The 15,385-nt window shown below is 52.3% G+C and overlaps 1 protein-coding gene across 3 annotated transcripts in view; it reads right to left on the bottom strand.

Annotated features, from left to right (window-relative positions):
• Positions 1-13,307, bottom strand: part of CACNA1G (calcium voltage-gated channel subunit alpha1 G) — a 105,438-nt gene extending 92,131 nt beyond the window's left edge. For all 3 annotated transcript variants that reach the window (XM_085304591.1, XM_085304589.1, XM_085304590.1), the window contains exons 1-3: positions 13,203-13,307; positions 12,937-13,070; positions 1,659-1,756 (exon numbers count right to left, since the gene is read on the bottom strand). In XM_085304591.1, coding sequence (XP_085160717.1) covers positions 1,659-1,756; positions 12,937-13,070; positions 13,203-13,295 — 325 coding nt within the window. In that variant the 5' untranslated portion in view covers positions 13,296-13,307. The remainder of the gene's footprint in view (positions 1-1,658; positions 1,757-12,936; positions 13,071-13,202) is intronic.
• Between the last annotated feature and the right edge of the window lie 2,078 nt (positions 13,308-15,385).

The following is a 15,385-nucleotide window of genomic DNA, read 5'->3' as shown; positions in this document are numbered from 1 at the left end:
TTTTTTTTTTCCTGCTCCTCTACCAGGGAATAACCACCATGTGTCAACTACTAATTGACTGAAATGACTTTCGGTGGTTACTGCATTTATCATCATACAGAATTCTCTTCCCCCCACCACCTTCCACCTTACATTTYTTTCTCATTGTAACTATGTTGCACAGGAGCCAAGATAAATTACCCGGGATTTGAAAATACATTAAGTGAATTACATCCCCAGTTAGACAGTGGCAGATAAATTCAGCCATCCATCAGTTTAGCAGCAGGAAAAAAAAGAAAAAGAAAGAAAAAAAAAGAGAATTGCAAACAGGATTCAGACGCTACCGTAACGATTGAAACAACAGCGGCAGCAGCAGCACACCAGATTAAGTKTAACAGTCAGGATCAGAAAAATAAATAGAGCCCAGGCACCTCCAGCACTGACAGRCAGAACAGAAGCTGATTAGTTCTCATCAGGGCATCAGCTAGTTCAGACAGATTGGCGTTCAGACTTGGATTTAATTTGGCTAATAACAATGCTGAACTCAATACTCAGGACTGTAGGTCCAGGCACACATTTCTAATGCAGTTGTACTTACACTGAATACACACAGTCCTTAAGGAAACTGAATTTATTCCCTCTCTCCCCCAGATCTTTGTGCTCTGCTCAGCGCTATGCAACACAAATGGCTCCTGGGAAGTTTGGGAGGGTTTGCAAAGGCACCGGTACCTCTCTGAGCAACGGGCTGTGCCGCTGCTGCCTGCTGAGATGCAAGATCAGGCCATGTCGCTGGCCAGTGTTAAAGCTGAGTATGATATCCTCAAGCATGGCCTGCTAAGCCAGCCCTGAATGACCACCTCCCACCCTGTCCAGGCTTGTTTTGAAGGTGTTGGGGAAAGATAGACTTGTTCCTCTTTCTGGGGTCTGGGAAATAAGCAGCTCTACTCATGAGAAGTATTTCTCTTGGAAAAAAATCATAAARAGGAAGATCTTGCAATGTTTCCTCATGTTCCTTAAGGTACTCCATGACTTCCATAGCATCACTGCATTCACTGAAAGACACGAGGCCACYTTGACTTCCCAGGGAGAAAATAGCTTGGACAATCCATGTTACATTAAAGACAACAGAACCTGGATCCTTAGCACTGGTAAGGCACGACAAACTTTCCTCACYCCCATTTCTTCCACCCCGTCACATGCATCAATCAGACAGGATGTCTCRGGCCACCGCTCCTTCAGCGGGAAGRACTGCAGCTCATCCTCCAGGAGGGGATGGTAACACAAGACRGTGGGAGTGACGTGGCTCAGACCCACTGCCTGTGCTGCCTGCTGAAGGCTGTTGACTTGGGCACCTTTACCACCTGCATCTCTTCGACTGAATGGCCTCCTAAAACCTTCTTCAGGTGACAAAAAAAAAAGGAGTGTGACTACAGCACTAGCTATCTTTTAGATTGGTTGCTCATCTCTGATCCCAAAGGTGTCAGAAGGAATATTATTTAAAGTAGGAGAGTGTCAGGCCCTAGAAGCCACAGAGCAGTGGTAGAACATTACACTACCAGGGTCTGGGTGAACATTAGGGCTGCAACGTAAAATGAGATGCATCTGCATTTGCTTTCCCATCTATGATACCAGTTCTTTATATCCATGCTCCAACAAAAGGAAATAAGGATCAAACTCACTGGGAACTCTGTTAATGGCTCTGAGTGGCCGAAGGACCCGGACGGTGCGCACYGCCGAGAAGCTGACGTTCTGCAGGTCCAGGGAGTACTCCAGCATGCTGCAAAAACCACAGACACGGAGGACTGTCAAAGATCTTCAGGAGAGAAATTCAGGTTAGATTATCAAACATTATAAATTAAACATTATCACCAGCTGCCCACAGAGAGACTTTTTAACTGCATCTCTCCCATCGGGAAAGTTTGCCAGAGGAATTAATTAAGGGTTATTTGCATATCAGAATAAACTCAATGAGAGAGAACATCATGCAGCAGCTCAGACACCCACCGTTCCTCTCACCTGCTTTGGTTACCGTTCTTGTAGAGGGTCCAGGGCAGAAGCTTCCTGAAAAGCATTGTGCAGTCTGGGAAGGGAATTTCTAGAGACAGCTTTGCTTTAAACAGGACACCACCATAACCCCCAYGACCCCGCAGAGCAGAGAGCAGCATCCCACCGCAAGCCCTCTCCTCCCTGAGCTGGGGGAGTGCAGTTTGGGCCAGGGCCTGGCCAAGCTGTTCTAGCTTTACCCAGCAGAGAGCAGGAGACCACTCACGGGTGGGTGTTGGGTGGACAGGCAAGCACACAAATCACAGTGGRTGGCACTGTAGACATTTGGGGCAAACGTGGACCAAGGAACCTCCATCTCCCTCTGCTCGTGGTACCTTTGCTCAAGCACAGCAGGGCCATCCATCACAGCACTGCCAGGACTTTGCTCCCCATGGGGGAACCTGGAAGGGCTCTGCCCACACGTACTTTTGAAGAGGTAGAGTCAGGCACCTGCAGCGAGCAGGACTACAAGGCTCTCCACACAGCTGGGCTCCCTGTTGCCACAGGCAACCACAGGATATTAATCTTCCAAAAATTACCAAGTTCCATCTTAAAGCCAGTTGAGTGATTCCCTCCCTCCAACTTTGGTAGTTAGAAACATTTTCCAGCCTAAGTCTATTCAGGACAAGCTTGTATGCATTTTTCTTAAGCCAAAATTGTTTAAGTAGCTTATAYAGCTGTTCCTTGTCCCTGGCATCTACCTCCCTGGTACGTTTACAGAGGACAAATCACATCCCCTCTCAGCCTTGCTTCTGCACAGCTGAACTAACCAGGCTCTTCCAGCCTCCTCTTGCAAGAGGGGCTTTCTGCTTTCCCAGTCATCTCCACAGCTTTCTCCACACTCGCTCCAGCTTGCATTAATCACCATCACCCTTGAATAGACATTGAGCTTTTGGATGAGGCTCTGCCAGCACCTCATGCCACAGCATTAATGCTGCCCCTTCTCTCCCTGCTGGAAATCTTGCTGGATTCATCTAGACCACGCTAGCCTTTTTCAYGGCTGCATCACACCAGTGACTTCTGCTCGCTCTGGTCAACCAAACATTCTCCTTCCTCTCTGCTGTCTCCCATGGCGGAGCACCCCATTTGGAGATGCCTTTCTAGTTTGTGGTCCTTACATACATGAAACTACACTCGAGGCAGACACGTTTTATCTCATTTCTCTTAATAGGTTCTGRTGATGGTTATTATCAAACCGCACCTAAGATCAAAATAATCTTGACRCGTTCTTTTTTACTCAGCCAGGGAGCAACGTTTACAGTCCCGCAGGCAGTCCCAGAACACAAGCACTCAACAGCCAAGTGTTGACTCTGTGGGCTTGTCTTCATCCTCCGACCTGAAAGCAATGCAGCACGCCACCACCAGCACATCTGGTCTCTGAGACAAAAGCAAGTCCCACTCTGTGTTTGCAGGATCACCCATATTGGTCTGATGCGGACACTAGCAAAAATTTCCTTGAATTTCAATGGGTCTAAAATTTCACTCACTGTGGCAAGTTAAGATTATTTTATAGTTTGCAGGATTCAGGTAAAAAGCTTATGTCAAACATACAGCTTTTCCTGGATTCATTATTAAAGCAGAGGCTAACAGCAAAATTTAGAACAGCATGTCATTATTTTCACCAACACAAGCCATTTTCTGATTAACGACAGATCTAGACTCGCTTCTAGAGATAGTCGTGATTGTCACCTTCAAAGGGACGGTTTCAAAATACATTTTGATTCAATATAAAGAACAATTCTAATGTCAAGTTAAAAAAAAAAAAGAAAGAAAGAAAAAAGAAAGAAAAATAAAGAGCAAAACTCCAGCTGGAGCAAACTCCAACATGGAGACCAAGCCCTCGCAGGCATTCTCCTGCCGGACACGGCAGCAGCACAGCTCTGCTGCAGACCTCAACTACAACATCAAGGCATCGCCTAGAAACTTAACAGCTCAAGCAACCTGCAAGGCCCTTGACAGRAGTATTAAAAAAATAAAAAATAAAAAATAAAAGGTGGTAAATAGTAGTCACTAAAGAACAGCTCCAACGAGAATCCCAACCACTCCTTGCTCAGCGGTCATTTACCAAAGCACAGGGATACACAGGAGGGCTTGGTCCACATTCCCTGGCAAGCGAAGATACCCGGAGAGAACCAGTGTGGAGATGCCACGAACTGGTGATGTGACAGGTGCGTTTACCAGCATATACAAGCTTTACGCTTTGAAAATCTGCAGTGTATAAAACTCACTCTGAAGCTTCAACTTGGATGTCGTTTCTGTTCAACTGCAAAAGCACGATGCCTGTCAAAGCCCCTGCCATGGACCTCAGTGCGCACTGAAGTTAAAGGTTTAGAAAAGTACTAGGCATTAGACAGAAGGAATTCGTAACACATGCTGAGAATTGTCAGAGTCATCAGCAACTCCTGATTGCTGGAGGTATTCAGCACGAAAGCCTTCAGGACTTCCTCAGAATAAGAGGATCTGCAAAGCCAGAGGTGCAAGGGGCTGCTGGTGGGACACTTAAAAAGGGCTGATGCAAACCTGCAGCAAAGGCTCTTCAGAGAGGGAAATCCAGGACTCAGCGGAGCAGGCAGCAAGGGCGGCCTGGGATAGACGGGGCAGACGAGATCTGTTCATGCTCTGCCTGGAGACGGACAGGGATCACGGTGGGGTTTCGTGTAACAATCAAAGCGCCAGGAAGGATCTTGTAAGCACCTTGTCCAGCAGCAGCGCAGCCCTTCAGCAAAACCCCTACGAAAGGCTTGAACGAGGAGCACGAGCTCGGCAGGGGTTAAAGGGATCTCCTCACCCCGTTAGCCTCTAGGAGAGCTACGGAAACRCCAGCAAACCTCCTCTCCACAACCGTTCGTGATCTCCTTTCTCACCCAGCCCGCTCTTAGTCCTGGCTCTCCTCCTATTACCCAGGTTGCTACCGCTCCGAAAGTGGGAACCTGCCACAAACGGCTTCAAAGGAGCASAGAGTAAAGCTGGGAGGTGACCAGCTCACTCAGGCGCCACGTTCTAAAAAAGCAAAAAAACACACACATCAGAGCCGCTGAGTTTGTGCTGACTGCGGCTTCTGAGAAGAACTCGTGCATATGCATTACCGCTGCAGGGGACGAGATGAAAAGCGGCAGCGGGGAAAGCCACGTGCGCAAAAATATTAATGGAGCGGTTTCTCGCGAAGGTGAGCGCTCCCTCGGGAGCCCCAGGCTGCGCCCTCGGCCGGCACAGCGCGGCCAGCCTGGCGAAACCAGCGGGCTGCAGCCARAGTCACCAAATTAACCAGCAAAATTCAACTGGAGCCCTGAACAGGCGGCCAGCGTCGCGGGAGCTGGCCGCCCGTCTGCCCGCGGCGATACGGAGCCACCGCTCGCTGCAAGAAAGAGATAGACTCAGATTTATTCAGTGTTAAAAGGTTTCCAAAACTGGGCATATAGGCACCTTTTATCTTCAAAGCACAGCAATCGGTGGATAATATTAAGCCATCAGTGTTGGAAAAGACAAGGGGAAATTATTTAGATTGTGTCGTATCTTCAGAAAGCCGGAATGAAATTTCCTCCCAGCCCKCGCAGGCTCTGCTTTTGCTCAAGAGCTGCTTCTCCAGCCTTACAGGTTTCACCGCCTTTGTGGGTGTTGCTCAATTTTTAAAAMTACTCATTTCAATCAAGTTGAATGGAGCAAACACAATAGCGCTGGTGGCAGAGTGAACCTGGCACCCTGCTGCCTGCTGGATCCAGGCCGCCCCGAGGCACCGCGTGTCCCAGCCGGGACGCTTCACCGACAAGGCTTTCGAAGCAACAGCCAGTTCAGCTGACGAACTGAGAGAAACTGAAGGTTTCCCTTAAAAAGAATATCCTAAAAGTTGGAGAGAAAGTTTCTTTTCACAGGCGGGTTTGAGTCAGAGCTCGGCTGCGAGGGAGGCTCCCGAGAGGTCTCTCTCAAACAGCAGGATGCTCCGAGTCCAGGATGCCGTTCGCTTGGGTTGCTCCATCTCAAAGGCTGCAAACTCCGCAGCAAGGGCGGCACGAAGCAGCAGGGTCCCGCACCAAGGGGCTGCCGCTGTGACTGCACGTCGGGTAATTGCGTGTGCAAATTGGCCACTTTCACGGCCAATTACCCAATTGCTCCAGCCCGCTGCAGATGGCACCGCACAGCCAACATCTTCGAGGTACTACTCGTAGGTGTGAGCAGGATCCTTGCCTCTGAAACAGGGAGCTGAAAAAGTCCTCGGTCAGCTTTGCACATCTGAGAGCACAGTTCAAAAGAGCCCTGCCTCTTTCCRAAGTGAATCGGCACGGTGAAACGAAGGCCAGGCATCGGCAACTTTACCCAAAGCACCCGACAGGAACACTGTTTTGGCTGTTGCACCCATACAAGCATCACTCTCCGTGCCAACTGGCATGGCAGAATTGCCCTTATACCCCTTTCCTGAGCTAAGGGCTTTTTAGAAACTTTTGTTTCAGATGGAGCCAGGGTGGAGCGGGGGCTCTAACATCCCTCTCTCCTCCAGACATCTAGGAACGCACCCAGGCTTCCTGCAAGATATTTCATCCCTGAAATTCAGCCCTCAAGGCAGAAGGAGGGAGCAAGGCTTCCTTAAGGGTTGTTTATGACAGCTTCCACAGAGCTAACTCTYTGATACAGTCCTCAACGCAGGGACAGACAAATAACGAACATTAAAAGCAGCATCCAGGAGGCAAAGAGAAAAGAAAATCGTGTCTGTTTCTGAAGAAAGCTGATTACAACCACTTCCAGCGCCTCTTGAATCGCAAGCAAAATATTGCAGAAGCGTTTAATTTTTGCATGAAGTCTTTAAGACGCCCATTACTGTTACGATGAGCAAAGCACAAATAGGGCTCTGAATGCCTGGCTGAAGAAATGACTGAGCCCAGACTAACAGCAGACCTGCACAATTCAAACACAGGATGATGTACAACCTTACTAAAACCAGAGTAGAAACACAGAGGCTGACCCAGAGCCATAAGGAGCCTGCTCCAGCCTGTGTCTAGAGAAGGCAAAGGGGACGCCTGCCAGCTCTCACAGCACTAAGTTATTACATAAAGCCTCTTTWCTGGGATCTCAGTGGCTCTATACCAGTTAACCACCATATCTTGTGACGTTTTTTAGATGAGGATGACTTAAAGTATCATTACACAGAAGTTCAGGAAAGGTCTTATCTGACTAAAGGCAAGACGAGTTGGTGTCCTGGAAGCTGGTGAGACCCCAGCAATGTTGTTGGTGAAGGCGATGATCCCAGCCAAGAGACTGGCATTTCTCCACTGGTGGATGTTTTCTTCTCACAAACTAATCTGAGTAAAGCTCCCACTGCTTGGCACTCCAGTGGCACAGTGCAGCAAGCCGTACCAAGCGTGGCAAGCAGAGGCCAGGCGACCGGAGAGGCTGGGTACTGCCGCAGGATCCCCGAGAGTCAGCCACGGGGTCCAAGGAGACAGCAAGGCAGAGCACATCTTCATCCCATGGCCACGGTTCACCAGCTCCAGCCTCAGAGAGCACCAAACTGTAAATGATTCTGCCTATTTTGGGGTGTAAACACACATGTATCCCCAGTGTTTCAGCACCTTACTCCAGGAGGGGTGGAAATCATACTGAGTCATCCTTAGAGGATGCAAGCTTGCCCCTAATGCTTGTAAGCSTTCAAGCATTCTTCTAAAAGCTTGCTCCCCAGATCCTCTCCGTTAAAATAACAGAACGTAATTATGTGATTCATCACATTTTTTTTCCTTTTCCCCATGCAACTCCATAACCTACAGTCAGAGCCATATTTCAATAAGCTGAGTTTTGATAATATAGTGCTATTCTCATCTCCAACAAGTTTTACTGTAATTACAGAGATGTGTTGCAGACATTACATTCTCTACAATTAGTGCTAATTGCATTACATTGTCACAAAGAAGTCATTTATTCTCCACAAGCTCATGAGATTGGTCTGGGCAGTTTAGTAGAGCCAAAAAGTTCATAACTGCGTGCCCCAACAGTGGCCAACAGCACGGGGCCGCGAGGCAGCGGGGAGCGAGCCTGGCACCGGAGCCAGCCGCGGCAGGGGCTTGCAGGTGCCGCTGGCAGCGTGACACTCACAGCATCCGGATTTTGAGCAATCGAGTACAAACAAGCCGTTTCCCTGCAACGGCAACTCCTGGCTGGTCCAGCAGCTTCTCAAGGAACCAGGAGGATGAAATGCAACACTTTTTGTTTGCTTGCTTTTTAAGTGAGCCTCTCTTAGKCTAGTCCTGGTTCTTAACAGTTTCTAAGGAGGTTTGACTGCCATGAAACACGGAGGAAGCTTCCAAGCCTAGACTTAAATTACCACATGCACCATGTGTCCCCAGTCACCTCACTGGGCAGCTACAGGGAGGCTGGTCCTGCTGCACCTGCCTGTGATCAAGCCCCTGTGTGCCACCTATCAGCCCCRGCCACGCACCCCCTGCAGCCAGTCCTGAGGCCACCGCTTCCCCGTGGCCACTCTCCAAGCACAGGGACAAACCACGACTGAGGCAGGCAGGGGAGGCTCGGACAGCAGTGGGATCCAGAGGGAAAAGGTTTGGTGGAAAGGGCCAAGCAGAGGGCTTATTATGCCAGCTTGCAACAAGAGTTCTGTTTTGGATGACAGCAGGGAGTGTGGCTGGAGCCCTCAAAAAAAWTTAAATAAGGGATCCAGCTCACTTTAGTGGGTGGATGCATCTATGGGCTGCACCAGCAAAGCCTCTTTGAACATACTGTGCCCTATCAACAAGGCTGAATTTGTACCACTGCTGCAGGAAGCCCTGAKATTTCTCAGAAAGCCTTTGCTGAGCTCCTCTCTGACTGCTAAATAGGATTTTTTCAGGCCTGCCTTGGAGCAGCTCAGCTCAAGTCCATTCTCTGATTTTTCTCAAAGCCTCTCTGCTCTGGGCACCCTGAGACATTTTAAGGACATCGTTTGCACAGCCGCCTCCACATAACATCCTCACTAGCGTTCAGCAACAGCTTACACTTGTGGTTCCTCAAAAGCAGCTGCTGAGCTGCAGAAGGGAGAGAAGCTGAAGCAGCAAGATGTCTTCACATCAAGTTTAGCTCCTTCTTTGCTCCCACTGCTGCTGCCACCAGTGCCATGGCCTGGATGCTCATCCAAGTAATTCAGCCCAGGTGGGAACCACAAAGCTGTCTCATTGCACTCAAGAGGAACTGGAGTAATTTGACTCTACTTGGTTGGAATTTGATCCTAAAGTGCTTTTTTTGGTTAGGACCAAAACCTAGGTTAGGACCTATACTTAATCCGTTCTTTACCTATGTCTTGATTCAAGTAACAGAAGTTTTGCTTCAGTTCCTTCATTTTTCCCTCTGCAATGTAGTGCTATGTTCCTGCAGCACCTTCACACTTCCTTAAGCACAGGTAGCACAGAAGGACCTCACACCCAGTATCATAGCAGAAAGGCAATTGCTGCCAGAACAGATGGGCAAATTCTGGAGGAGAGGAGTAAGGGCGTGAAGGAGAGCGTCCGGATAACAAGCAGCAGAGAAACCAAACACACCAGRGAAGGAGATATCCTGCTTGGGATTTAAAGCCTGTTCGATCCTTTGTCAGCTGAATCAGTTTTGACAGGGCCCAGATGGGAGCAGTTCATGCACACACAGAAAAGAGCGATCATTTAGCAAGAGACAAAGCTGACCTGGCAGCAGTGGGGAAAGCCAGCCAAGTCGCGAGGCTGCAAAACCTCCGGAGCAAATGCCACAGTGCAGCTGCGGGCATGGGGCAGGGGCAGCTCCTCATGCTAAGCGTGGTGGGCACGGAGAGGAAAGTGGTCCTGACACACCGAAACACCTGTACTGGTGCCCAAGCACAGTTGGTGGGCAGTGATTCGTGTGCAAAGTGGCATTAGGTTTTAGCAGCAGGAATTAGGTCAGGAGCAGCAGCAACAGCCGTGCTAGAGGGACATCAGTAGACACCAGAGTTCCACCACGACAGAGTCTCTGCAGAAGCATATCAAGGATAACTCCAGCTCCAAACTATTTGCAGTCCAAACAGCCAAGGCAAGGAAAAGGTGGGGAAGGAAGACACAGCAACACCCTGGGCAGTTAACTCACCACATGACAGAGCTGGAAGTAGCCCCACACTCGCATGTCTCAGTGCACAGCCTTGCCACTGTGCTACCCCTAAGCCTGTCCTGTCACCCGCCCCACACTGAGCCTCACTGAACCTCCCAAGTTGGGGCTCCAAGCCACATTTCTGGTTTGATAGCCTAATGCACTTAATTCTAATATAAGAAATATTTTGCAGCAAGTTTGCTGATGATACCAACCTGGAAGGAGTGGCAGTGCCATTCAGAGGGACCTGGATAGGCTGGCAAGGAGAGAAACCTCTTCCCAGGCAGAGAGGAATCTCATGAAGTTCAAAGGCAAGTGCATGATCCTGCACCTATGGAGAATAACCCTTTGCACCACCACAGGTTGGAGGCTGACCTGCTGGAAAGCAGCTCTGTGGAGAAGGACCTGGGAGTTCYRGTGGACAACAAGTTGACTACAAGCCAACAATATGCCCTTGTAGCCAAGGAGGCCAATGCAACCCTGTCCAACATGCTCTAGGTGACCCTGCTTGAGCAGGGGGGTTGGACTAGATGATCTCTAGAGGTCCCTTCCAACCTCAACTATTCTGTGTTAAGAAATATCAAATAAAAAGAAATAAAGAAGAATTTGAAATACACAGGGTGGCTTTAACACCCTGCAGCAGGCCCCTCGTCCTTGGAGAAACTCTCTCTTCAGTGGCACAGACCAACATGAGCCCAGGTCTGCTGCAATTGCCAGAAGACTGCTAATGACAGCGAGCAGGATCTAGAGTAAGCCCTAATCTTGTAATGCTTTCACAGAATTAGGAAAGGTAATACAAATAATAAGATGCTTTGAAGAGATTCATTGTGTGCAAAGGCAAAAGGACATTTTGTGCGTCACCTTTACTTTTCCCAGTAAACAGTACCTGACGTGATAAAGCAAAGAGGCAGAAGGGAGCTTTGCCTCCCTTTCGCTCCCATGGGCTCCTCTGTGGACTTTGCAGGCAGCAAACGACGGCAGAAACCAGCACTAGGCAGCACAAAGATCTGATTTTTTTTTCCTGTGGAAGCCTAATCATGATTGAAACCTAATCTGAGGACCCCTGCTGCTCACAGCACCTCTCCGGAGGTCTCTCCCAGGGGCAGGGAACTCCTCAGCATAGTGCCATGCCGGGTTTCTCTACAGGACATGGGCAGCCAGCAGCCACCTTGCTTCCTACCTAAGGTGTCAAGGCGGTCCCATTCCTTCCCAGGAGCAGCTACCCCAGAACACACCTGCCTGTGGCTTTGTGCATTTGCCAACATGGAACTACCAGCACACAGAGCTGGCATTCCCGTTCTGCCGCGCAATCTCTGCTAGCAGCCATCTCCCCTTTGCAGGAAGAGGGCTCCAGCCACAGGACACGTGCAGCCTGCCACGGCAGCGCTGCACAGGCAAGGTGCCCGCAGAAAGGCTATAAAATCCTCTAGCCTGGAGAAGTTTTGACAGCCCAGTCTCGTGTTTACAGCCCTGCCAGAGCGGATCAGACCTGGGGTCCCATCTCATCCAACATCCTGTCGCTGTGGCCAGTAACGTTCTCCAGATGCTTCGAGAAGAAATGTAAGCCCTCTAACTCGAGCAGTTAGAGGCTGTCTCAAGCACAAAGCATGACATTTTGTGCCTTCTGCAGAAGATCGGTTTATATTGACTGTTCCAGCCCCTAGCCTTTCTGTTCTCCATCTCTGCAGCCAATCTGGGTTTTGAGCCTCACTAAATCTTTTGGCCTCTGCAGCATCCTGTGGCAGCGAGCTCCCCGGTCGAACGATGGAGCTGGGAGACAAGGTACTTCCTTGCTGGTTTGTATCTGGCCACCTTGTCCTCACTGGCTTCCTAGCTCAACCACAAGACATGAGTCATCACCCTACAGGGCCGGTGGCTGACCATCAGCAAGGCACACAAACATCTCATCCCATCTCAGCGGACATCAAGCATCCTGCTGACACCCTCGCCTGGGAAATGGCCCAGCTGGGAGGGTCCACTGGTCCATTCCAGGAAAATCCAGTTAATCTGATCTGTATCTGTATTGAAAGGGGAAAAAACACCATTTTCCCAAAGATCCTTGGGCTCTTGGAGGAGGGAGGGGAGGCAAGGGCCGGTGAGTGCTTAATGTGTCGGAGAAGCTTGGCTTTTTGGCCAGGGGCCAGGAACTTTTCATGTGGATTTCCAGGCACAGCCAGGAGATTCTCGGGTGTTAGAAGAGCCTTTAATTCAAACCAGGTGCCTCTGAAAGAAAAACGCTTAAAAAGGCAAACTTGGTCGCTTTCCCTCAAAGAAAATAAAGCGGGCAATCACGCACATCTCACTGAAACATTCCTCTTGGAACCCAGCTCCTTGCTCTAAACGATCTGCTGAAACCTCATCCACTGGGCAATCCGCATGAAACTGAGACTACCAGTGCTGCTGGAGCCAGAAAACCAGTTCAGCTGCGTGCCAGGCGAGCCCGCCCGAGAGCCGACGGCGCGGGACGCAGCGGGCTGGCGCAGAGCGACGGCGAACCGTTCTTGCCCTGCTCCGCCGCTCCCCCTTTTGTTGCTGGCACCTGTACGCCTACGGCGGGCGCTGCCGCGGGGAGACGCGATGACCCTGCTGCCGAGCGCTAGGAGACACGGCGCTCGCATAGCACGAGCTCCAGGTGCTGCCCGAGGGTCTGCCTYGGAGCCGTGGTCCGGCCATCACCCTCGCCGCAGGGACAGGCGACGCCGCTGACCCTGGTGCGCAGCTAGGGCCAGCAGGACCTTAGCGCTCACCAGCGCAGGACGTCCTCTCCAGCATGGGACATCCGCTCCCCCAAAATCCGAGGCTCGCGGCACGGCGAGGGGAAGGGCGCCGTCCCCGGCGCGCCCGGCTTACCCTGCTACGACGATGAAGAAATCCAGGCGGTTCCACGTGTCTCCCAGGTAGCATTTCTTCCCAAAGATCCCCAGCGCAATCATCTTGACTATCATTTCCACAGCGAAGAAGGCAAAGATGAAGTCGTCAAAGCTCTGGAAAAGAGCCGCAGCCGGCAGGGTTTGCGCTATGCGGTTGCACGGGAGCACCTAAATCTGAAACCCGGGCGCAGGCAAGACCCCAACCACCCCACGGGCGCGCGAGCGCCTCGGCCGCCCGGGCCGTACCTGGAGGATCCGGCAGCGCGGCGAGTCGCAGGCGAGGTCTTCGCAGGGGTGGAACATGCCCAGCGTGACGCAGTTGAGGAGGATCACCAGCATGCTCACCCGCTCGAACCATGTGGGCGGCAGCCGCGTCAAGGAAGCCAACGGCCCCGGGGAGAGCGCGAGCGGGGCCGCGCGGGACGAACGACCCGCGCGCCCGCCCCGGGTTCCTCGCCCCGCGCCGCTTCGCCCCTCTCCAGCCTTCTTCCCCGGCCCCGTCTGGCACCGTGTTTAAAGAGCGCGGAGGAGAGCGCGCACGCAGTCCCCGCCGGCTCGCAAACATCGCCCTGCTCTTTAAAGCAGGGTCCGTGCCAAGCCCTGCTGCCCCGGAGGGCAGACACTCTCTGGGGCCTCGTGGAAATCCTGCGTGCTGCTTGCGCACCAAACGGCAAGGCGAGGGCACGCTTTCCCCGCGGTGACATCACGGCTAGCGTGAAAAAAACACTACGAAGTTGCATGGCAGGACTGCCGAGGACTGATATGATGGATTAAAAAATTAATTTAAAAGAACGATACAAACTTTTAGGAGGAAAAAAAAAAAAAAAACATTAATTTCTTCTCCTGGCATTTTACAGGAAAGCACTTTAATGGCATTGCAATCCTCTATTAGCCGTGCCGCAGCTTATCCCAGGGGCGTCTCCCCGAAGCYGGGCACTGAACTTTTCATTCCCAGTCCAAATTACAACTGTCAAAAACATTAACCGACCRCCTAAGAGGCCGAGGCCCCGCCGAGCGCGGCCCCTACCCCCGCCGCTCCCGCCCGGGCGGCGCGCGGGGACCTGAGCAGCCGGGACGGGCTCCGACCGCTGCCGCTTTCCCGCGGGACGAACCGCGCTGCTGCGGCRCGCGGAGGGGGTCCGGCACCCGCCGCAGCTCACGGCACCTGCCCACACCCCACCTGCCTTCGCCCTGGGCCAAGCCGCCCTTTTAATCGCGCACAGGTCTCGGGTCCCTCCCGGGGCTGCAGTAATGGGATTGCTCCCACCTGGCAGCTCTTTAACTGCTTCCCGGTGTGCAGCCCCCACCCGGGGCCGGGGCGGATGTGGGGCGTGGGAGCCACGGTCACGGGGGTGCCGGCGGGCGCGATCACCCCCCCGGACCGGGGTGCTCGGACGAGCAAAGGCGGCGGCGGCGGCGGCCCGGGCAGCGCGGCTCCCGCGCGCTTTCCCGCGGGAACTCCCGCAAAACCGCGCGCGGCTGAGCCGCCGGCAGCCCGCGGCGTTCAACCGGGAGCAGTTATTTGCACGAGATCGGAGCGGAAATTCCCACCGTCAGGCTGTTGGGGCGGCGGCCTGGAATAACATCCATCGCAAGCGCAGGGCCGGGCGGAGAGGCGGGCTCCGCGCGGCGCTGGGAGCGGAGCCCGCCCGCGGCCCCGGGGCGGCCGAGCAGCCGCGGGCGCCGGGGCGGCGCGACGGCGCTCCCTTCGCTCCCGGCGGCGTCTGCAGACCGTCTCGGCGGCGGACGGCTCCCCGGGGCGAGCCCGCTGCGCTCGCCCGCACCGCGTCACCCGGACGAAACGCGGAGGGAAGCGGAGGAAACGCGGCTCGCACCGTCCCCGCGCCACAGATCAGAGGCGTAGAATCGATTTTTAAAGAGAAATTGATTTTTTTAAAAGAAAAACAAATAAACGATTTCGCACACACAAGACCAAGAAAAGAAAAAAAAGAAAAAAAGCGTCCCATGCCGCAGGGCGTGTTAAACCAGGTCCCTGCTCTTCAGGACCGCTTATCCCAGGTTGCTTTTAATAATCCACAGTTTTACCATCAGCTTTGTCAAGGTAAATAACCAAAATGTTTATGGATGCTTTTGAAGCAGAAAAATCCCTGTTTCTGCCACATAGACTTTTGCTACAACCTAGCTATTCAGTTTTTTTTCTGTAATGCTATAACAGAAACGAAAGCACCCCGAAGCCCGACCTGTCGCAACGAGGAGGCGAGAGCCCGCGCTGCCCGGGCTTGACGCGACCSAGAGAGAGAGGCACGGCGAAGCGCCGGCCCCGAGCCGCCTGCGGGAGCCGGGACGAAACGCGGCCGCGGCACGCCGCAAAGGGCTTCGAGGGCCCGGAAGGGTTTTGTGCAGATGCGGAGCGAAAACTGGGTTGCAATGACAGGCTTGCCCTGCAGTGAGCAGGCCAAAAAAAAAAA

The sequence above is a fragment of the Rhea americana genome, unplaced genomic scaffold (assembly GCF_003343005.1).
Source record: "Rhea americana isolate MKP2758 unplaced genomic scaffold, rheAme1 scaffold_21, whole genome shotgun sequence".
Classification (NCBI taxonomy): domain Eukaryota; kingdom Metazoa; phylum Chordata; class Aves; order Rheiformes; family Rheidae; genus Rhea; species Rhea americana.
The sequence above is the reverse complement of the archived record's forward strand: the minus strand, read 5'-3'. Positions and strand labels throughout refer to the sequence as shown.